This window comes from Leuciscus leuciscus (assembly GCF_965113295.1).
Source record: "Leuciscus leuciscus genome assembly, chromosome: 2".
Classification (NCBI taxonomy): domain Eukaryota; kingdom Metazoa; phylum Chordata; class Actinopteri; order Cypriniformes; family Leuciscidae; genus Leuciscus; species Leuciscus leuciscus.
The window spans coordinates 14,657,250-14,681,407 of record NC_138726.1 but is presented as its reverse complement, the minus strand read 5'-3'; the positions used below and the strand labels follow the sequence as shown (position 1 = coordinate 14,681,407).

Below are 24,158 nucleotides of genomic sequence, written 5' to 3'. Positions count from 1 at the left end.
AGTGAGAGTAGTTTAATGTAGTACTGACACTAAAACTATAGTTTTGGGTGAACTATACACAATAAATATTGTCACTATTCACGAAACATATCGTTACCTTTTTGTATTGCGATAGATTGTGACACGATATTTTGTTGCACCCCTACTGGATCTACAAAAATAATTTTGCTTTTAAAAAGTGTTTTCTCAACATTGCAACACTGCAAGTCTAATCAACTTCTGACAAATGCAACTATTATTTGAAAACACTCAGTGAGTCATTTAATGACGTATTACTTTGGAAGGCTTTTGTCTTTCAATCACTTTACAGTTTTGCACTATTTTTTGTTCACACTTGATGTGATCAAACCAACTTTACAAAATATGAGTCAGTTCACATTAGTGCACTGAATGTTGATATGAACAATGGAAGTATAAAATCTGAGAGGCAGAGTGCTGTGTAAGAGGTGGTGGACAAGGAGGAAGAGGATGAGGACAAGAAAGAGCAAGGTGTGGGGAGTGTTGTCTGGATCCTGCACACCAGAGGGTTTTTCCCTTTGCTTGGCAGGGGACATCATTCCTTGTGATGTGGATGAAATCCTCAGGCCGGAGCCAGCATGAAGACTGAGGCAGAATAAATCTCTCATTGACCTTGATTTTGCAGTTGCACTACTCTTTTTGAGTGTATGTGCTTTTCTTTTAGAGTTTTCTTGGACCTTTTGGGCTGTTGCAGTTTGACTACTGCATTTTTGCAGTACAGAATACAGAAATTCAAAACTATACAATATTCAGTACAATACTATACCTGCAGTGCATGCAGTATACAATAAACTGCCCCTTACTATGATTGCTACTTTTTTACGTTACTGCAAAATTAGCTTACTGTACATTTTCTTCTGTAACCTCATGCTCTGGATGCTGTCTCTCTATTTTTTTATGTAGGCCTAGTGTCTAATGAATGCTCTGTAGTGTTTATATGATGACTGATATGTGTATGACCTGAAAGCTTTGTTTGATTTTGAGAACAGATGAAATTGTTTTGAAGCGATTGTTTGATTTTGCCAGAAGACTCAGTGGTTTTGTTAATGTAGTTTGAAGATTTGGTTTTGTGTTTAATGTTGTGAGAAAATGTCTGTAGAAATGTGTCTTATCAAAAATTATTTTCATTTCATATTTACAAGCAGGGATTTCCCAACTTTTTTGACAGCTAAACCTCTTTGACCTAACATATTTACTTGAAGTACATTAACCTCTGATATTGTTTTGTTAATAAGTTAGTTAAATAATACAATTAAGTAAATAATAAATAATAATAAAAAAATTAAGTCCATGACAGGTGCATGGTGATTTTTAATGTTTTTCCATGTACCATCCGTACAAATATCAGCACTCCTTTAGCCTCTATCCCTGGGTTCTGTGCTCTCAATAAAACTGCTATACCAATATGAGCTCTCCAAATATGATAGTGAGAGTGCTTGCTACGTGAAGGATAGCATTTCCAATACAATAATTAGTAGTACATTTATCTCATTAGTTGCCTGCAATGTCAGTTCTACTGACCAGAAGTTTGATTATGCAATAAAAACACAGACCCAAAAGCAGAAAATACTGTAATGACACAAGTGAAATTTAAATGTGTTTTGCCAAATTCCACATGATAAATTAAGGCAGTAGGTAAAATAAATGCCATTGGTCCAACTGCCCCCTGCAGGAAAACTACTGTTACTGCAGCTGCTAACTACAGCATCTCCTTAAAGCAGATATTGAAACGTTATCACTAGCGCACGCAATCACCACAAATGCAGTAAGGTTACTGAATATGAGCATTGCCCCAAAAGACAGACACAGCTTCCAATATAGCTTTCATTCAAGCCATATATTGTGACTTATTGTGTGAGAAGAAACACATGAATTGTGATCTGGCAGAAGTGATCAGTGCTAATACAGCCGCAATAGCACAAACACACCTAAGATATACAACATTTTGTACAATTATGTACCCAAGATACATAATAACAAAAAGCTAAATTAAAAAAACAATCAATATGTTTTTATAATCCTTCCTAAGTCCATCACCAGACTGCCTGGATTGTTTTCGTTTTCATGGACTTTTGGTTTGTTTCTCTCAGTTACCTGAGGGTTGTTCCACAAAAGACGCTTTTGGATTAAACTCCAAAACCCGACTTGAATGAGCCTAACAAATAAGTTGGGGCTAAAGTGGTTTCATAAAAGGTCATTGAAGTTCACGCAATCTTACTAATTTGATCCAGGTTTATCTAGTAATTGCGTGTGCACGCGTTTCTGAAGCAGCCCTAGAGGTCGATCGTGGATCAAATCGATCCACCATCAAACAGCGTATACTTTGTGCTGTTTTTTTGCGTTTGTTACATGTTTTGTTTAGTTTTTTTCTCAGTGCAAAACTTACATTTTACAGTTATATTCTCCATCTGTAAATGTTAGAAAGTCGTGCAAATGTTTCCATTTTGCTGCTAATCTTCATATTGAACGAGCGCTGCTGCGCGCATGCGCGCCATAGGAGCGCAATAATTCTGACTAAAATATACATTTTGCTTGGAAAATTATTATGCGATATTTTATAACACCAGAAATATCTTCTAATTATAATAATTTATCTTTAGGATGTTGGATAAGTTGCAGTGAACTTCTAGCTCATTACACTCATATATTTTATACTTCTAATAAAAAAATTGAACAGAAGTAGCCTAATTCAGGGAAGATTTTTTTAAGAAACTAAATATATAAAGATACTAAATATAGTTTTGGGTATAGGACCTATGCTACTTAATAAAGATGACGTATACTTATTTAGAATGCTGAGAATTACAGCTTTTAATGCAATAATTTTTTTTTGTAGAAAGCAAGAATCCCCAGTTTTAAATGAGTGGTTAGATTTAGTTTCTTTATTTTTTTATTTTTTTTATTTAGTTTCTAAAGTACACTATGGAGAGGATAACATGAAATTAAGAGCAAATGTATACATTTTGAAAAGATATGTGCAACTCTAAAATCAAAGAATATTAGCCTACATTAACTACATTTTTATATAACCCTCCCTCCCTTTTAATTCTAGTTATTTGTTATTGTATTTATTTACTTATTTAATATTGAATATTTGATATTTAAATAATATTACTTGAATAACTATTAGGAATTATGTGTCATTATAAGAGTTTGATTTAAATATGTGAATGTAAAATTTCTATTTTTTTATAGTTTTTTTGTTGTTGTTGTTGTTGTCTTTTTCCCCTTAAATCATATGTAAAAGTGTCTAACTATGTACCTTTTTGGTTATTGTTCTAATTATGTGTTTTTTAGGCTATGTGTTGGTGGGTATTATCACAAAAGAAAAAAAGTAGAAGGAAAAATAAGGAATATTTATTGGGGGAAGATATGATGTCTTTAAAGGAACTGTCCATTTGTATAATTGTGTTAAATGTGTTTGAATTGAAAGACACATAAAGTACATAATATATAAATATATGCTAAAATATTTGTTATTTGGACATTAGATGTGCCTTATTTAAACATACAAGTGTATTTTTATGATAACAATAATTGTAAAGGGACTATTGTAATGGGGTAAATCAAATGTAGGCTAATATACTGTCAATTACTAAGCTCAGATTCATCTTACCAGTTCAAATTTATATACTGTGCTTTTGTAATTATTTATTTTTCATTTTGTGATTTTAATTTCTGCATCGTGATTTTTTTTTTTTTTTTTTTATTGTGTTCTAATGTTCTTCTAATAATCATAAACATGTACTACAGCTGCCAAACAAAACCAGAGAAAAATGTATTCATAAATCTTTAAAACAATCTAATTAAATCTTGGGCACAAAACATTCAGCCAGTAAAAAAAGAAAACCTATATATATATATATATATATATATATATATATATATATATATATATATATATATATATATATATATATATATATACACACATATATGTCTATATTGTCTAATTTATCATTGTAGCCTTATATAAGTTGATTTTCTGTATACTGTGTATTTATTTTTGGACTAATAGTGGTTAATAAAGTCCAATAATGGTATGAGAGAGTGTCAGTGGTAATATCATTGTGTTCCTGTTGGTCAGTGTTAGAGGATCTGTGTAACAGCTGAGGCTTAGCCTGACAGTTAGCCTGCCCTGGACCAGGTTAGTTTCCCAGCACAAGTTGCCAGGGTAACTGAGTTTGAACTATTTTAAGTTTGCTTTATGAAACAGAATCCACCGACAATAAGTCTGACTAACCAAAATAAGCCTGGCTTGTATTCTAATCTTGTTTTATGGAACAACCCTCTGGGGCCTATACCATGAAGCTCGTTTAGGTGGCTAGTATGTTTCAGTTTAGTTTGGGCCAACTCTGGGTTTTAGCCACCACGAAAGTGGTTTGGCTTTTAGCAGACTGTTAATCGCCATAGCTTACGTTCCACGGCTAACCTGCTCCAGGACAGGTTATGTTCCAGGTATGAGATTGCAAATCGAAATTGGACCAATCAGCTGTGAGCAAAGTGACAATGTCTGATGCAATAAAGTCCCTCCCCATGTTTCTACTACAAATTAAAGGTCACAACATAGCAAATTATTTTTAAAGACAAAATCGTATGGCTTTTAGCAATGCTTATTTATAACAATAGTTTTGTATGATTTAGATATTATTTATTTCATTATTATAGCCTACCCTTAATCCATTACACATGTACAATTTTAGTTTATCAATTATTATTAAAGGTATAGCGGATGATTTTCTTTTTCCGGGTGGGTAGCCTATACTTTTGGTCCACCTAAGTGTCAATCATTCTGGTGATATGTTTAAGGCCGTCGTACGTGCTCGTCCCTATGTAGTTTTCGCTTTCTGCGCATGCGCACTTTCAGGTGTATTGTGTGTGATGAGTTACGGTTTCAGCCATTCCTTTGAAAATGGCTGAGGGTCGAAAGAGAAAAAATTTATACGAAGTGTATGATAAGAAGAGAAAGGCCGCAGAATATAGAAACAAGACCAGAGTGATTTTGGGTGAATATTTCACACGCTGGCGTGCGCTAAAAGCTAAAAGCACAGGTTGGGCTTCCCACTGATGCCGCAGTCGCGAAGATTCTACTAGACAGGTAAAGTTTGGCATGCTATTTGGAGAAATCCATTTAAAATCACTGCTAGTAAAAGTTAATGTAAGCTATGATTAGCGATGCTAGCCCTGGCACAAGTCATGCACCGCGTAGACACGGTAAACATCTCAATTTGTCTAAAGTAGCCTTATGACCAAATGGTAAATGGTATCACGCTGAAATGTTCTAAATTCTTGTGTGTTCATTTTTGATAATTCCAATGTGTTCACCATAGTATTTATTACACAAATGCAACAAGCTACTTCTCCATTGCATATCATGTCTCTCGTGCACACGTTTAATAGGCGTTCCCTCTCGGGAGCAGATAGAGTGTTGCGCATGTGCATTTTTAAAAAAATTGGAGAGGGCGGGTCTTTTCTAAAATTCGGAAAGATCCTCCGCTATACCTTTAAGTGTCAAACTCAGTTCCTGGAGGGCCACAGCCCTGCAGAGTTTAGCTTCAACCCTAATTAAACACACCTGATCAGCTAATCAAGTCCTTCAGGCTTATTTGAAAACTGCAGGTGTGTGTGTGTTGAAGCAGGGTTGGAACAAAACTCTGTAGGGCTGTGGCCCTCCAGGAACTGAGTTTGACACCTGCGACTTAGATTAAATAACTATTCATACATAAAGGTAAAATAAATAAGCATTAGAATAAATAGATAAAGTTCTAAAAAAAATTACTGCATGTGAGCTTAAATGTTCATTTCTCTCTATGCCTATATCAACTATATAAACTAACTTTTACTTGCACTGATATAAACCATCTTTAGAATATTGTCTTTGAACTTCCGTTTTTGCGGTTGTTCTGTATATTCCTATGGCATTGCTGTCCAGGAGTAATTAGCTTTTGAAGTGGATTTACTTAATGTAAAGTTAACGAAAGTTATCATGAGGATTGTAATGTTTAAAACAGATGTCTTAACAAATGTCAGTAGACCGGGAAGATTTTAAAACGAACCGTTCATTAATAAATACGCAATATCACTGTGAAAATACAGATCGGAAGACAAAAGACAACGAGCGCAGCGCTGAAAAGGGGCGGGGCTACATAAGGTCTACAGTAGCAGGATTTTTTATATTAGTTGTCCTTTTTCAAAGACAGATCTTTTCTTCTTGCTGTGTAAATTTGTTTAAATTCTTAATATTTTTCAATCTCGTAATATTCTGCAGAAGAGAGAAGTGAATCGTGCTGCTTCTCTTCCGAGAAGTGAATTGAAGTTTCACTATTCCACAGCATGATTGGCAGTTAACTACTGATGTCACACCTAAACTCCGAAACTCAGGATCAAAGCCTGAGAGAAAGTTGATGATCAGTGTCATGGTACTAACAAAGCCTGATTGGATTAGTTTGGTTTTGTCAACTCGAAACTAATCCAGGGCTGCGTTCAGCCCCGACAAAACGTTGCACAACGTTTTTTAAACAGAAACGGTGATGCGTTGAACACACTGTTCTGATGACGCAAGAGTTGCAACTGTGGCAGCTGAGTAGGCCATTCTTTGTGTTCTTTGTGTAGAATTTTCGGAGCTTGATGAAGTCGGTAAATAGTATGTGTTTAATACTACAAAATATGCCCGATGTTACAGTTACTGCACTTGCCGCCCAGAACAAAAGAGAAACCCCCATCGAGTGAAGGGATTTGTGGAAACTGAAATGGAAGCACACATCTTACCTAATTCAGACTAAAACACATCTATTTAGCCTCACATACTGACTTTATTTGTAGTTCTGTTCATACTGTTTTAATACCCTGTATTTTCTTTCTCATTTTTAGGAAAAGCACTTCATTACCATTGTTTATTTCTATACCAAATGTCATACACTTGCAATGAAGCTAAAAATAACTACATCATTATGTTGATATCCTATATTTTTACAATAAAACTTACGACAAACATGTCTTCTAATATCCTCAGTTGTTGCGTACCGAGCTGCATCGAACACATTTGTAAATGACTTTCCTTGGCTTGAACCCATTGTGCGAGATCACTTTAATACCGCGTGCTTTATATACATGTTGCTGCTGATTGGACTGCAGTTCTGACACACCCACCAAACAAGAGAAAACTCAAACCCCGTTGCACACCGGTCGGTGCACGCCGTTTACAGGAAACATGACGTTCAACCCGGAAACCGTTTTGAACTTGAACGTGCCCCTGTTACCCTGAGTTTGTTTTGATACCATCAAGGTTTAGCTCCTGTTTTCCTTTGTTCCAGTTTCCTGCTCTTCGTTACAACGGTTTTTGATTAATAAGTTGTCACCTGTTCGTCATTGAGTTCATTCACCCTGTGTATTTAAGTCCCTCATTTCATTTAGTTTGTGGTCTGGTATTGTTAATGTGTTTGTGACATGCTGTTACGAAGCCTTTCTACTTGTGGATGACTTGAGTTTGTTTTATTAATAAATATTTTCTTTATTTGAACCTGTTTGAACTATTTCATAATCATCTGGGTGAAACCATGACACATTACTGTTTTGTTTTTTTCAGTTCTGATGAGATGGCGATTACCAAACCCCACCAAGTTAGACTCAATCTTTCATTTTCACTTTCTCGTAAAGTGAAAAACTCCTTGCTCAGGTTTACTGCTCCTATAATGGTGAGAGGCTGAGCAGGTCTCAGTGTTAAAGATCATTACCAGAAATCCAGGAAGTCAATCAGTCTCCAACTTCATTCCAACAGCTACTGTTAATACTAAAACCTGCTGTGTGTAGCAGCTCAAAAGAGACCAGTGCAGATAATACATTCTGTCCTATTGCTTCAGCCAGTAGAACAGTAGACAATAGCCTGAAAGAACATCTTGATCCCATGCCAAAAAGGAAGGCAAAGATTGACCCTAAAAGAGAAACAGTTCCAAATGCAAAATTGTCAATGTAATTTTATTTTCTTGGACAATTAATGTGTTTGAGATGACAACAGCGGTTATTTTGTACTTGAACGGCTAGTACTGTATAGCAGTACTGCATTTAGTACTTGTTGTCAAGTCACAAGTCTCTGAATGACATACACCTCAAGAGTTTGGTAAACTTACTAAAGAGGATTTCTATCAGTATTTCCATCATTTCTGCAGGTCCTTAGAGGAGAGAGTGGAGACATTTTTTTATAATTTAAGGTACTTTATCCAAGGTAGTCCGAGCTGCGAGGATGGAATCTGTGTTTGTGTAGAGTACATTATGGGAGTAACACTTCTGTTAGCGAATTAATTATGCAGAAGATCTTGTTAAACCATAAAAACCTTGTCAGACTGGTAAGCACTGTGACTATCTTTGGCAGTTGTGCGTATGCCATCTTAATGATAAAAACATTGGAAGAGCAATATGTATTTGTTCTGGCTCTGATGCCAATGATGAGGGATGTGTACAGGGGGTGGCCCGCTGCCTAGAGCCACTGCCCTCATCAGCTGAGGTGCCCTCCTTGGCCAGACGATTCACCCCTCTCCCCACCCTTTTTTGGTCCTCTCAATCATTACAGGACTTAAAAAGTAAAAAATCAGATTGCATTCTTCCACTTACTTTGGATTTAATTTAGGTAATGTATACAGTCAATGAGAATTTAATTCAGTTCACTGTTCAGTACAGTATTATTTCTACCCAAGTACCTAAATGATTTTAAACAAAGTCAGTGGTGAAGGGTGCAATTTGTGCGGTAAGTAATGCTACTCACAAAGTCAACCTTAATGTGACTCTGCATGTAAAGTTAAAGGGGTGGTTCAGGATTTTCGACATCGGACCTCATTTTCAAGTGAGCCTGGTTGTTATTCATCAGTGGAGACAGTTTTCAAAAAAATTCATCCAGTCCTTACTTTTGAATAGTTCGCCGGTGCTAGGCTAGCGCGAGTCAACGGTGCCATTAGCCTGCCATTAAAAACAGTTTTACCCACTCCACAGTACACCAAAAGCAAATAAATGATAACGCCAGACTATCGATGCAAATGTCTGTTGAGAGAATAATGTTAGAAATCAAAGTACTCTTGCATCTCAGGCAAAAGTCTCATCATCATCGGCAGGTAAATACACTTGCGTGATTGTTATGTGGACCGGCTCTCTCGGTTTCCTAGGTAACCAAATATAACTCTGCCGCTGCTATAGACTGCTTATAAATACAGGGAACAAATTATAACTAATGCAATGTGATGAAAGGGTAGTTTGATTTCTAACATTATTCTCTCAACAGACATTTACATCGATAGTCTGGCGTTATAATTTATTTGCTTTTGGTGTACTGTGGAGTGGGTAAAACTGTTTTTAATGGCAGGCTAACGTGCACCGTTGACTCGCGCTAGCCTAGCACTGGCGAACTATCCAAAAGTAAGGACTGGATGAATTTTTTTGAAAACTGTCTCCACTGATGAATAACAACCAGGCTCACTTGAAAATGAGGTCTGATGTCGAAAATCCTGAACCACCCCTTTAAGGTATGAGGGTTTAATTTTATTTTTATATCAATGTGGTGACCATTTATCCCCAAGTACATGCTTTATTAAAATGCACCAAAATTATTAAAAAAAGCAGGAATTGTAATGGGAAACACATAATATGGCAAGGAAAACTTTTTTTTTTTTTTTGTATTTTATTGATTCTTCTCTACTGTTTTTTTTTTCTCAATCCACAATTTCATATTAGTCACTACTATGTTAGATCAGCTTCCTCTGCCACCAACAGCAGTCGGCTACTAAAAAAAGGATCAAACCCAGACCTTCTCTCCACTTCTCCTATTTCACTGGATGATATTTATGAATTCACACACTTCTGGTGGAACAACAAACAAAAGTGCATGTTGAATTTAGTGAATTTTTGAGCAGCACATCACTGTTTGGGAATACTTTTATGCTTATTTCACAGTGTCAGTATATCTCACAAAATATTATTTTTTAAGACATTAATGCACATGGTCACACACACATAAACACACAAAACAAAACTATTGCCCTGATCCCTATACACAGTTAGGCCATCCTAAAAGAGCCACATCATCGCTGGCTGCGTAGGGAGCGATGGAGAGCAGGTTTGACGGTTTGATCTCTTGTTAGAAACACAACATCTCTATTTTTATCTGTACAACATTCAAGAGACACATTTTGTTCATGTTTTTTGTTTGTTTCCTTAGTTTTTTCTTCCATAAAACAAAAGAACAATGATAATAATAATAATTATGAAGAGCTTGATTTCTTCTCATCGGCATCAAAGTAACACCATAGAAACTAAAATGTAACTTCTTGAAAGGCCTCGGAGCTAGATAGTACATAAGCTTTCAGTGGTGCATACGTTAATGGGAAAGGAGGAAAGCAGGAGATGCAACAGCACGCATGAATGACAGAATGACACTCATTGAAATGGAAATGACCCCCACATCTGACATCTCAACAAAACAGAGGATCAGATATGTAGAAGTACAGAACACAGTTTACCAAAGAATACAAAGTGAAACAGTAGGGGCTAAGTGCTTTTGGTGAGCTTACAAAATACTTGAGGAAGTGCTCAGGACAGAAGGCACAGTGGCTTGACTGTTATCTCAAAGGAAAACCACATCAGGGGCTACCGAACGCATAAGATACTCTACACACAAAACAAGGACACGATAATGACGTTTTAAGGCCAGCCTCTGTCAATCACTGGACAAAGGTACCTCCTACTTAGTGTCTAATGATAACAATGAGAGATGACCTGATTTCACAGAGTTGGATGAGGAAAGTAGAGCATCGTTTGTATGATGTGCTAATTCCACATCAAAAATGCAACACAATTACATTAAATCAAATTTGGCAAGCAGATCAGTCAGACTGACAATGCTGATACTGGGACATGTCTTGGACATTATCTCACCATCAACTTATAAATATATTTTCAATTGCTGAAGTTTCAAGATCATCAGGCAAGCTTTTACAATGATTGTGTTTTCGAATGATTGATTTGTTGATTGGTGAATATATAAACGCATTGTTTAAGGGAATATGAATTGAATCTGCAGCATTATGAAAAAAGAACAAAAGTTTGATCTGCATTTAAAGGCAAAACTAAAGCGAGTTTGGGGAAAAAAAACTTTGCACAGTGCTCTAAAGACATTCTGAAGCAGTCTTTCATAATTATTATAATACTTATTACTATTCTCCATATCCGTTTCCATTAACACTTCTTAAAAAGAAAACAACATAATTTTTTTCCTCTTTTTGATCTCTTTATCTTTACAAAAGCTACATATGTTCTACTGGGATGTCTGAATTTGTTAGTGTTTTTTTTTTTCTCTTTCTTTTCATTTTTGAATAAAAAAAAAAAGTCTACTCACAGTAAAAAAAAAAAAAAAAATGGCATACTGAATGTTTTAGTAGAGACCCACTTTCCACCCTTTGCTGGATGGTTTGAATCAGAGACATTACAGGAATATGAAGGATATATTGCTGAGTCTCCATTTACTAGATTGATTTCCATTTCAAACCCTGAAATTTAAAATTTCCATAGTAACGGTGGACTGGATTTCACCCAGAAATCCTGGTGGTATCTGTAATGTAAACACTTCCATAGGGCCCTTGTCAAACGGCCAGCTGTTCCCACATGGGGTGCTCTGGGTTCTTTCATAGTTTCATTCACAGCAGACATAGTCACACAAACTGCCACCATATTGTCACAGAACTCTATGCTCTAGCACAACTACGCATATATACTGTATATATTCAATGTAACTATATTCCTGTGTTGCTGAATCTGCTAAAAACCTTTTACATGAACAGGCACTGAGAGAAATAGCATATAGAAGAGGCAGAATCTCTGTTTCATATAATATCTGAAGAAGACCTGTCAGAGCAGACTGGCAGTGTGAATATCTGGTAATATAATCTTTACTCTGTCCTGTTCTGTTAGAGGTGATTCACAAGTACCATTCAGTTATCACAGCATTCTGTTCAGAGTCTGGCAGGTGCATGGTAAGAAGTGTGCTCACTCCTTTGGTTTACTGAAGACATGCTGTCAGATTAAGTTCATGTGGAAGTAGCATGTCCGTTCAGTATTCGGTTAGCATCTCTCTCAGCATTAATACTGTGTATATTGAGTGATTAAGAAGTGTTTCTTTTTTTTTTTTTTTGCTTTTTCAGCTCCACAGATTGACATTCCAAGTCCTTGTTGAGATGAGAGCAAGATTCACAGGAGCAAGGAAATTGTAAATGAAATGCAACTTGGCAATTGCGTTCACTGACAAGAAGACAGGAACAAGAGAACAGTGTTCAAGAAGGCCCCGAGTCAGGCAGGCTTAGACTAGCATACAATACTGGATATCTCTGTGTGATTGAGAGTCTTTGTGTGTGTAGAGGTAATTGATCACTAACCAAGGGAGGCTAAGAGGGTATAATAAGGGGAATGCTTGATTAAAATACTTTTGCGGGTTATCTGTTAACAGATTACATAATGTCTAGAATGTTAGCATAGTGACTGGTCTGCCCTTGGTTTGAAGGATGCGAGGGACCCTAGACAACTATTTCCCCAATATTTCTCCCCTGCCCCTATCTTTTCTCCAGGGCTCTCTTTAGATGTTATTTCCCCAAGACACTTTCCTCCTCCTTGGGCAGATACTCAGCTGTGAGGTCTGATGAAACAGACTGAGCCCTTCTGCTCTGATTCTCGGGTACATTTACAAAGCTGCCATTTGCTTCCAGCTCATTCTCCTCCTCATCAACCTCCTCGTCTGCCTCATCCAGGTCCTCTCTCATTTTACGTTTCTTCTCTGTGGCACCAAATCTTCCCGCAGGTCCAGGGGCAAGGTCAAAGCTGTCCTCTTTTTCCTTGTTGTCTGGGCTGACTCCATTCTCAGCTCTTGACTTGGATGAGACCCAGTCCTCAGGAGATGCTACTCCATCCTCTACACCAAGGAACTTCCACAGAGCCAGGGGATCACGGTCTGGCCTGGCCAAAGTTAGTCTTGTAGAATGATTGGTGGAACTAAAAGGGACGCCTCTCTTGCGACGAGACTTGCTGGTGTGATTAACCTGAAGGTGCATGGCCATCAGCTCAACAGAAGAGGTTCGGAAGGGACAGAACACACATTGATTAAGGATATCATTCCCTCCTTTAGAGCCACCTGATGGTTCACCTCCAGCACTACTCACTCCCCCTTCATCTTGTAAAGGGCGACGGGAGAGGTCCAGTGGTTCGAAGCCTCCTTCCTGGGATGTTGTGCTGCCCTGATATCCATTTATTGACATCATGCGGCTTGTAGTAAGGGGTTTCCGTCGAGACACTTTGGGCATTTTCAGAGGTGGTACCTCCCCAATCCAATTTGTTTCTAGACCACCGGGGAAGAGTGTACCCATCATCCCTGACAGACTGCGATAGTGACTCTCCAGGTCTCCCTCTCTTTGATGAATGGATGCAGAAGAGCCCTCCTTCTGCTCTGATGGGCCTTCACCCCATGACTGACTGTGCCTTAATGAAGGCTCCCTCCCAAAAGAAGACTGGGATGTGGAGGGGAGTCTGCGCTTTTTTGCCCCTTCACGAGGAGATCCAGTCAGAGAGGGAAGGCTAGGTGATGGGGAGTTTGGGGAGGTTGCCATAGCGTTCCTTTGCTCACGATGATGACGTTGAAGGTGGTATTTGAGAGAGCCAGACTGGGTGCCAGCATAATCACAATGGGGGCATTTGTATGGTCTCTCACCTAAAACAAGGAGTAAATTACTCGTTAAGTAGACTGAAAACTAAAATGTTGTTTTAAGAAAAGAAATTTGGATAAGAATAACAATGCTTGATTAGGGAGGCCATAGCAGTTAGGTAATAAATTGCCAGTGTGAAACAACTATATTCAGTTACACACAGTGACAGATAGATGGCAGTGCTTATCACCATATGTAACATCAGGTGAATTCCCCAGTGCATTAGTTAAATTAGGACATTTCATCTCTCATCAACCATGTGAACACTGCATTTTTCTTCTTTTTAAAATTTCTTTTTTTCTTTCTTTCATTTTTTTTTTTTTGGCAGATTACATTTTGTGAAGAACCCGATAGACAGCAAATGGTTTCAATCAAACTAAATCAGGAAAGTTACAAATGTCAAGTGTTACAAGCTCCAAGTGTCATCCTTACAATATACCAATCTAAAAACCAAGATTAATTGTGATTATGTAGCTTTTGATTATCATTGTTATATAGATGGATCACTATATAAATAATATTACTGTAGATTCATAGTTAATCTAATATTTTATGTCATCACTTTTGTTTTATAGGTTTAACCAAATATAAGTCAAAGCCCCCTGGAACACGCTTAAGTAACCCCCTGGGGTATTCCCCTGGGAGTCACAGATCTAGTAAACATGATGGCCTTACCTGTGTGTACACGAAGGTGCACTTTAAGGTGATGGGAAGACCGGAAGGCTTTACCACAGTAGGGACAATCCTTCATCCCTGTTCCCCGAACACGCTCCCTTGGAGATGAAGTGGAAGAGGAAGATCCCCTCACACCATTCTGACCTTGAGATAAGATCATGTATAATGAATAAATCAAACTGTTTCGAAATATAATCTGAGTCTAAACTGTTTCTGAAAATGATCCTGCCTAAAACACACGCAGGAAATAAAAAAAAAACTAATAGCAGTGAAGTATTTTTTTATTAATTAAAGTTAAATCATAGCCTATGAAGGATTGTAACCGATAAGAAATATTGTCATGATAAAGTCAGCTGTTTTTGATTATGCTGGCTGATCCTTACCAGAGAGATGTGATATGACAGAATGGAAGCTCCCAGCTGACACGACTCCTGATGGGAGTTGCTTTCTCTCCTGCCTAACTTCATTGTCACTTGCTCTTTGCCCTCCTTCTACTCCGCCTGTTGCTTGAGCTCCACTGACTCTGTTTATAATGTCCTCTTCCCTGGACATGCCCCCTCTGGCACTTTGGCCTTTCTGTGGTTTCTGGACATGGACACGGGCGTGAGCAACCACCTGCTGAAGGCTTCTGAACATCTTGCCGCAATCTGGACACTCCCACGGTGAACTAGATCCCTCCAGTTCCTCTCTAGAATCCAACCCACCCAGGTAGGCCCTCATCTGCTTGGCTTCCCCGGCGACTGTGCCTCGTGAGGAAGGAAACTGATGGTGTGAATGGGATCTCTGCTGCTGTTGGTTGTGCTGTGCTGCCACCAGACTGCGAGCAACCAGCTGCCACATGGCTGCCTGGTCTGTTCCGTCTGCTGACTCACTTCCCCGCCCTCCTCCTCCGTTACCCATTTCTGCAACCTGTGCCACTGCCTGAAGGCGCTCCATGCAACTTCCATTGCTGTTGTCTTTGGGTAATCCCAGATAGCCCAATATAGAGGATTTGCTTGAGCCTGCACTGGCATCTGACCTCTCTGTGCGATTTCCTGAAGCACCACCACTGGCCATACTTCGAGCAAGGAGCAAGTTAGAATACAGAGCCCCCAGCACTTGTGTGCTTGCAGGACCTTTGGATTGATCAGTTCCAGCTGGACCCAGATTGCTCAATCCAGCCTTGAGGCCTAGCTTGTTAAGATGCACCTTCATATGGTTCTTGAGAAACCAGGGTTCCTTGAAGCCACGGCCGCAGACCTGGCACTTATGATCCAATGAGTCCTTGTGCTTCCGCATGTGCCCCTTCAAAAACCAGGACTGTGTAAAACGCTGTCCGCATGTCTCACATCGGAAAGCTGGAACAACAGACATTTGTGGGGGTGGAGTTTCTATTGGTGCAGTTATAGGGTGAGAAGGGAAAACCATTTCAGTGGGAGGATCTTCAGGTGGGTGGGTCTCCTGCAGATGGGCAGCCAGTCTTTCCTCCTGGCTGGCTGAGAAGGGACACATTGTACATTTGTAGGGGTTGTGGAGGATCCGCACATGACGTGCCAGCTCTGAAGCTGTTCGGAACTTACCCTTACAAGCATGACACCGGAAGGCAGGAGCAGCTGTGGAGGGGGCATTGTCTTCCAAGTGGGCCTGGCCAAGTGGAGAGAAGGAGGTTGAGATGGGTGCTTCCTCTGTTAAAGGTGGAGTCAGGGCTGTGGTTCCTTCAAAAAGGAACTGAGGGCTGTTAGCAGTTTGAAGAGGTTCCTCTGGAACCATGTCTTCATTCATACTTTTTTGTGATGACCCAGATAATGAATTCTGGATTGCACTGTCGCTCACGTGATTCTGCAGCAGTTTGACATGTGTGTTTTGGTAGGGAGCTGAAGCCCGACGCTCCCTGTCCAAACTGTGTGCTCGAGCGTGCAGAGACAAAATACTCTGGAAGCGGAACCTCTTTCCACACACATGGCAGGGGAACCTTAGGCCAGGCCCAGAGCTGGTCCCTCCAGGAACAGCCATGCCCTCATTGTTGAAAAGCTGAAGATCCAACTCATCATTGTAGGTGGTACTTTGACCAGAGGAGATTGCCTGCTCCAGAGCTCCAAAACCAGGGAAAGGTGCTAATGGTGTGGCTGGTGGACTGCTCTCTAATGAGGGACTGTCGAGTTCCAATTCACCAGGAAATAGTGCCACAGCTGGGGTGGGTGATGGGGTTGATAACTCCTCATCCTCCTCCTCATCTTGGAAGCAGGCTTCAGGAAGGGGACAGGGTGAGACTGGGACATAGAGTTCAGTTTGAGGGCTAGAAGGTGTAGATAGAGGACTCTGGGATAGGAATTGGGGACTGTGATCCAGGGATGGCATGGAGGGTGGAGACAGTGGGGCCTCACAGGAAAGTGCCAGCATACACTCTGGTGGGGAATCCATACTCTGAGTGAGAAAGGATGGACAATAGCGATTAGACAGACAGAGACAGACAGACAGATAGACAGACAGACAGACAGACAGACAGGTAGATAGATAGATAGATGACTTACCGTAAATGTGTCTATGCCATGCTTCACTTCCTTGAATTAAAGAGGGCGTTTTCCGATGGGGGCAATTTGCCTGACCACCTCCAACAGTCCCCTGTCAAGTTCAACACAGAATAAAAAATGAGTTTATACACATTTGTTCCTGTGTACGGGTCTAAGGGCAGAGCGGGACATGGACTGTCCCAAACAGGATGGGCGCGAGATGTTTGGACTTCCCCACACACCCTTCCTGCACATACACTTGTAGTAGCTGCTTAAATCAAAACAAAAAATACATACACACACCTTAAAATACAGTCCCTATGCTACTCATATACACACACACACACACACACACACACACACACACACACACACACACACACACACACACACACACACACACACACACACACACACACACACACACACACATTGCAAAAGTCTGGAGTGGACAGGCCCAGACACAATAAAAAAACATCTGCTTCTTTCATAAATTAGAGAAAATGAATTTCATTGATGATTACAGCATGACAATCTGCTAAACATCTGTGAGGGTGTCTGTATGCCTGGATATGTATCACTATGCTTGCATTCGTGTGGGTGTGTTTTTTTCAGTATTTACCTCTGTGAACAGACTGAATTGTATGTCTCAGTCTGAGTTTGGATTTATGTACACAATCAAGTGTTTGTTTGTGTATTAATGTGTGTCTGTGTGTGAGTGTGAAAACGTGTGTATCTGTGACACAAGACTTGGACGAAACTGCGGCTTACAGAACCAGTTGACATTTTAGCTCAGCCGTGACTCACAAGGATATCACACTATATCAAACCTTTCTTTCTTTCTTTCTTTCTTTCTTTCACCATTATTGTGCTTCTTTTTCCTTTCTTCTATCTTTTCACTTCCATAGATTTTGATTCCACCCCTTGCACTTTTTTTCTCTCTTCACCCTCATTCCCTCCTCCCTCTATTCTTCACTGATTTTCTTTCTATCATTCTCTCATTCTCTCTCTGTCTCTCTGTCTCTCTGCAGCGGTGCCAGTTGGCGCTGTGCCAGGGAATGCTGATATCAGCTGGTAGATTGGGGCCTGCCAACATGGCGAAGAGAAAAGAGAGGAGAGAGACAGACAGGAAAGAAAGAGAAGAATGGGGGGTGGGTGTTAGAGAAGAAAAAACATAAATGAAGAACACAAATACGTTCTGAATGAGCATATTTGATGAGTAAATCTGCCGAGAAAGGGGACAGAGTGTTCTGCTCTGCAATGGAGGATCTTGCGGTCTGTTTGGTCTGCTGGCATTATTATCATATGAATATCGTCATGGCAATTCACTGTTCCGCCTTGACAGACACGTTCGTGTCTGACCAACCCTGCCACGCCAATAAAGCTTCTCTAAATTTGGATAGATGGAGAGAGTGATAAGGTGCTAGACAGAGGGGGGAGGGGAGAGAAGGCAGGAGAGCGATAAAGCAGCATGTGCAAATAATGCATGCACACACACACACACATACACACACTCAATATGGCACCTAGTCACTAGATGATTCATGCATGCTAAACACCTTTGTCTGAATGGCCACATGCTACACTCCCTATACAAGCACACACAAATGCACACACATTTTGTTCCTTCCTGGGGCACATGTAGTTAAATATAGGCTATATAACTACTTGCTTTGTATGTAATGGAATCAATATCTTATAAACAAAAATTAGAAGAGAAATAGACCATAGTCATGTGAAATAACTGCATGTAATGTAGCTGCAATTAAAATAGTTTTAATGCATGTTTTTTTATTAGACTTTTGTTAATTAGAAATGTTGAAAGTTAGCACTGGAAGTAGCAAATGTATTCTGTTAAAAAATGACTGATGTCGAAAAAATTCAATCTAATTCAATTCAAAAAAACAAATTCAAAAAAAATGTATCTGTAAGATTTGATTGAGGTCAACTGATTCTTCCAGCATCGCTAATTGGTTTACTGAACGTTTGCTACATAAGTACCAATACAAATGTATAAGTACCAATACAATATGGTCGCATTTCCAAGAATGATAACACGTTTACATAACACACTCTGAAAAACCTTTTAGAATGCCTGAACAAGCACTTGAGGCACTTTGATAAAACCTATTTGTCTCGCTGTGGTTCGTATTCCGTAGCCTTGAGCACCTGGAATAACGTCTCCTGCCTTTGGTGTGAGGACACACTGGGCCTCCAACAGTGTAGCCATGTAATGCATCTAAAGGCTAAGAAGAGATCATTCATACTTCTGAAAGACTTTAGACTTGTGGCCTTGAAAATATAATATGAATGGCTTTATCGCAGCCTGTTATTTGATATGTGACCAGAGAGAGAGAAAGAGAGAGAGAAATTGTGAGAGACTAAGAGTGAGAACTGATTGCTCGGTATGTGATGAACGTGTGTGTGTGTGTGTGTGTGTGTGTGTGTGTGCAAACTTTGAGGCATGAACTGCATTTTACTTTTCTTGTATCTCTGAGTGGGATTTCTAAGGTCAGTGTGTATAGGGTTTTGGGTTATTGCAGTCATACAACAAATCCCTACAGACAAAATGAATTTCCTGTTTCTAACCTTGGGCTGAACTTTATCTCTCTCACTGCGGCCACTCCGCACAGCGATTTTCTTTAAGTGACTTCAGCATATGCAAAATTCTCTTTCCCTTCAACTTCCAACATTCCACTAAGTCATCCACAACCTTCACCTGTTCTCCTTGTTTCATTATATTTTGTTTCTCTTTAAAAGCCTTGCAGAGAGCTTGAAGGTTCTGTTCAAAGATGCTGAAGAGAGGATAAGTAAGTTAAAAACATCACAATTTTGACCATTATACCCTTCGCTGAGCACGAGACATGGATATCAGCCTTGAAATTAGTTTACAGTGAGGTGCTTCAGAAAACAAATCATCAGTTAATTCTTCCCTACTGTAAAATCTGAAGGCTACACCAAACTCTACAGTTCATCTGGTCAAGTTCAATTTCAAGCTCAAGTTTAGTGAAAATTTAATTGACGTCTAAACCATAGCCCAAGAATAGACTAGTCATCAATTAGATAACAAATAAATTAAATGAGTGAAGAAATTAAACCAAACACCTTGTAATTACGGTTTACTTTGCTTACATAATGGCACATCATACATCTCGCAAATTATTTTGGCGAAAATGACATGTAACCAAATTCAAGGTTATTTTGGCTAGAAGTGGGTTACTCATAGCCGGACTACATTGGGTCTATAGTTAACCTAGACAGTAAAATGACGGCTATTGCTTGCTGGGTTGTTAATGAACTAGTTAAAAATATATGTGACGACAATACATTTGAAGTGTAAACACTAATGCACCTGCACAGCAGTGATTAAAACATTAGAAAACCCCAAACTATTTGTAATAGATTCCCAGAATGACAAGAACATGTCTGCCATCAGCACAGGCAAGAACACAGTTTAGAGAAATGCATCTGCTAAATGAATCTACAATATATTGCCACATTCTTTTTTTTTTCTTTTTTTTGGATTACATCTAAAATGTAGCCTATTTTTGGGAGAAACAGTGTGCCAACTTCTTTTTTAAAAAATTGTATTTTGTATACAATAAATAAGAGCCTGATGTATTAATATGTGATGTCACGTAATCAATGGCAATCTATCGGATCACCTGAGACGGATGATAATAACAGGTGCAAATCGGTCAGTACACACATCAGCAGAATAAGCTTTGATTCAGGTGTAATCATCCCTTGGGTGATCTAAAGAATGAATAATTCTCAATCAGTAAACAGCTTGCTTTTGTTTTAGAATGAACAGCCAACCTCTTACCTCCACCAATGAAATGAGCTGTAAGGTGTCCGCTGTGTGCAACAAGTGCAAAAAGGCAGTGTGCTGAGGTATAAAGTCTACCTTCAGGCATTTGAGCACAGAGAGGAACTCAAATAGGGCAGACAACGCTGGTCTATTTGACGGAATGAGCCCTTCTGAATTTGTAGTATATTACTATATATAAAATGCACCTTTTAGCGGTTGATAAGGTACTAAGTAGTCCTTACTGGCCCCGTGACAAGCTGATGTAGGTCTACCTCTAAAGGTACGATTTTGCTTTTTTTTTTCTGACATTGTAATATGACTAAATCAACCTAATTACGTTTTGTTAAGTGAAAGCACTTTTTAAATGGACAAATCAGGTAATATTAGCTCTTTAGAACTGGATGTTTTTTTTCTTTAAAATGACAGCTTTAGTAAATCCATAAATCCATGTTCCAAGTTCAAAGTATGGATGTTATCACCAATTATATCAAGTTTGCGCATTGAGATGCCATTTGCCAAGCCAAAAAATCTGTTGATTAATTATCAATTATCAAAGTTACTGCAACAGCTCGTCCAGGTCTGCTGTTTGTGCAGGTCATCAAGATGAGCTGGAGCAGATCTGGTTGTAAAAGTTGTTTACAGGGCCCTTCTCTTCCACCAGCCCCAGTTCAGCCACATTGCAGTGCTGCTCTACCCTCTTATCCGTCAAACTGTCACGTCAGTTCAGGGGGGCTGGTCTCATTCCGTCACCCCTCATGCGAGCACGTACAGGGGCAGAGATTTTAATAGCCTTTATGCCAGTGCCCCACATCTGTGACAGAATGAAATAATGTAAAAGAATGGTGCCTTTGAAATGTTCATCTTTTCATTAAGCTATTTAAAGTTTCTTTGCGGGATGTATTTGCAGGACATCAGATGACCCGTCCGTGGAGAGGAATGTACTTGCGTGATGTGCGTCAGTAACGCGCATCCATTTTCAGTCGCCTTCCTCCTCTCTCGCGGCCATCTCAATTAAAAAGCCACATTAATGAAATAAATAAATGCTCACAAACAAATGCGCACACGACACGTCCTCTCGCGAACACTGACATTCGCGCATGATTAATCCTGAGCGTAAAATCGCGATTTACAGAAGCAACAGCATCGTTTTCCCAAACTGAGGCAGAAATGTAGCTTTTTAGGACGTGATGTTGTGCACTCCATTTTCTTCCTGATTTTCTTTCAACAAAAGATAAAGGGAGGGGAAAGGACAAGCGATCAGGGTGCAGCTGAAAAGTGCCATCATGGGGTTTCATCTTGAAATCCGCTGACAATCTCGCCGCTATCGTGACAAAACACGATCGAGGGACATGTGAAACTTTACGTTTTTAGGGCCGTTAGTAAAACTAGCACCTTTGGCTGCAGCTGCAGGTTTTGCGCTACAGTTTAAATAGCGATTACGAGCGCGCATCTGTGAGGTAACGTTAGGACATGCAGAGCGTGCAATTCTCCAACGAGTTATTGTATTAACATGCACGTAAAAGGTCTCAAAGTTAGAAAGCACTAACTATTGCTATATGTAGGCTACAAAAACAGTTTCTCCCTCAGAGCGTCCGGCCGATATGGATCGAGTCATGAATCCTACGCGACTTTTTTACGTGGAAACTGGAGCAGAAGGAACTAACTAAAGCTTCTCATAAAGTAGCCTACAAAACTTAAGGAGTTGCTACATTTTGCAGTAGCGGAGAGCTGCTTTTCCCAATGAGAAAAGTTAAACATATAGCCTACATCTTAGTTTAGGGCACTTTTCCCTCACTTGAGAAAGGCTTTGAAAATATTCAAGGGCCTTAAAACGAAAGTTGTATTTTCATGCCCGGGTCTCGCATCTCTTTCAGGACACGCACGCGCGCGCGCGCGCGCTCACATACACACACACACCGGTAACATACACGGCACGAGACAAAAGTGAGGAAGTGTGTATGTGCGAGAACACATGTGTCCTAACAGAGGCACACGAGACGCCAATCAATTATGTGCTGCTGTATATGTGGAAGAAACCCGAGATGTAAACGCGACGACTATTCCGTATCAATGGATTTTCATTACCCGGATCAGCCCCCCAAAAAAAGTCGTCGTCGGATATTTGTTGTTTGTGAAGGCGACAACATTCGCTCTCTCTACGTCTAAAACTGTATACAAACAAACACATTCATACCCGCGACCAATGTGTATCAGTAAAACCGTTCAAAAAGAGCAGATTAGGTCAATTATTTGAAATGAATCAGATATATTGTGATGAAAGTAAGGCTGAATGTACTTACGGGAGAGGCGGCGAGGAGATTAATGACAACACACGTCATGATTACGTTTCACTTGAATTAAATACATTACGAGTTAGGGAAAAAAATGGAAATCGGGGGTAGTTGTATACAAGCATACGCCGATACCCCCCTCCCTTCTGCCCTTTCTATCTTCTCCTCCTCCCTCTTTCCTCACACGTCTCTCTCCCTCTCTCTCTTCTCAAAGATCCATTTATTGTGCAGTCGTGAGTGAGTGAATGAGAGAGAGGCGGAGGCTGTAGGTTGCAAATGTAATTATAATCTCGCAGGCACCATTTTAAAACGATCTATAGATTTGTGGGATAGACTGACACACTGCGCGCTTACAAATCACGTACAAGTTTCTCGCGTCTGCTTGTAGTGCTCAGATTTACGCGCAAACGTATTTTAGAAGCATGAAGAGTATGACCGTTTCGTCCCAAAATTGTTGTCCATCAGAAAGTGCTACTGTAGTTGTGTTGCCAGACAGTTGTGATTGTGTCGCGCGCTGGAAGATAAACTCAAGCTCCACGTGGGAGCTGCGCAGGTGCGCGCGCGCGGGTCACCATCTACTATTCCACTTCAACTGACTGTTAACAAAAAACAATGCAATGGCTACACACACACACACACACACACACACACACACACACACACACACACACACACACACACACACACACACACACACACACACACACACACACACACACACACACACATATATAATATGTGTGTGTGCTGATTTACATCAATTTATCCTCTATTGACCTGCTATAAGCAAACAAATAAATAACCACCAACTCTTATTTTCAAGGCCTTTAAAACCTTTGTATATCAGATTCACCCCCATTTTTCCTTTGCAATAAATAAATAAATAGCCTACATAAATAAATAGGTTAGGCTACTAGTGCATTCGGAGCATTTTCTGTTAAACAACAAATAACAACATCAATAATATTAATAATACATCTCTCTCTCTCTCTCTATGTATATATATATATGTCAATGTCTGTTTATTATTTTGACCTACGATAAACAAACAAATAAATAAATGTCTAGCCTACTGTTATTTTAGTTTTAGGCCTATTTTAGGCCTCAGAAGAAAGAAAACCTTTGTATGTGAGATTCAGTATCATTT

General features: G+C 39.5%; 1 protein-coding gene across 1 annotated transcript; it reads right to left on the bottom strand.

Annotated features, from left to right (window-relative positions):
* Positions 1-12,629: 12,629 nt before the first annotated feature.
* On the bottom strand, positions 12,630-23,451 carry znf219 (zinc finger protein 219). The gene is made up of 5 exons (XM_082158692.1): positions 23,021-23,451; positions 16,931-17,021; positions 14,804-16,823; positions 14,421-14,564; positions 12,630-13,750 (listed from the first exon to the last, which is right to left on the bottom strand). The coding sequence occupies exons 3-5, from the start codon at positions 16,818-16,820 to the stop codon at positions 12,633-12,635; spliced, it is 3,279 nt and encodes a 1,092-aa protein (XP_082014818.1). The 5' UTR covers positions 16,821-16,823; positions 16,931-17,021; positions 23,021-23,451; the 3' UTR covers positions 12,630-12,632.
* Between the last annotated feature and the right edge of the window lie 707 nt (positions 23,452-24,158).

What these genes read in the sequence shown, in the direction of transcription:
- znf219 (XM_082158692.1), bottom strand. Translation starts at nt 16,820, where the DNA reads ATGGATTCCCCACCAGAGTGTATGCTGGCACTTTCCTGTGAGGCCCCA. An exon ending in TGTCATATCACATCTCTCTG is followed by an intron (nt 14,565 to 14,803) that starts GTAAGGATCAGC and finishes TCTTATCTCAAG; the next exon opens with GTCAGAATGGTGTGAGGGGA. An exon ending in GCACCTTCGTGTACACACAG is followed by an intron (nt 13,751 to 14,420) that starts GTAAGGCCATCA and finishes TCCTTGTTTTAG; the next exon opens with GTGAGAGACCATACAAATGC.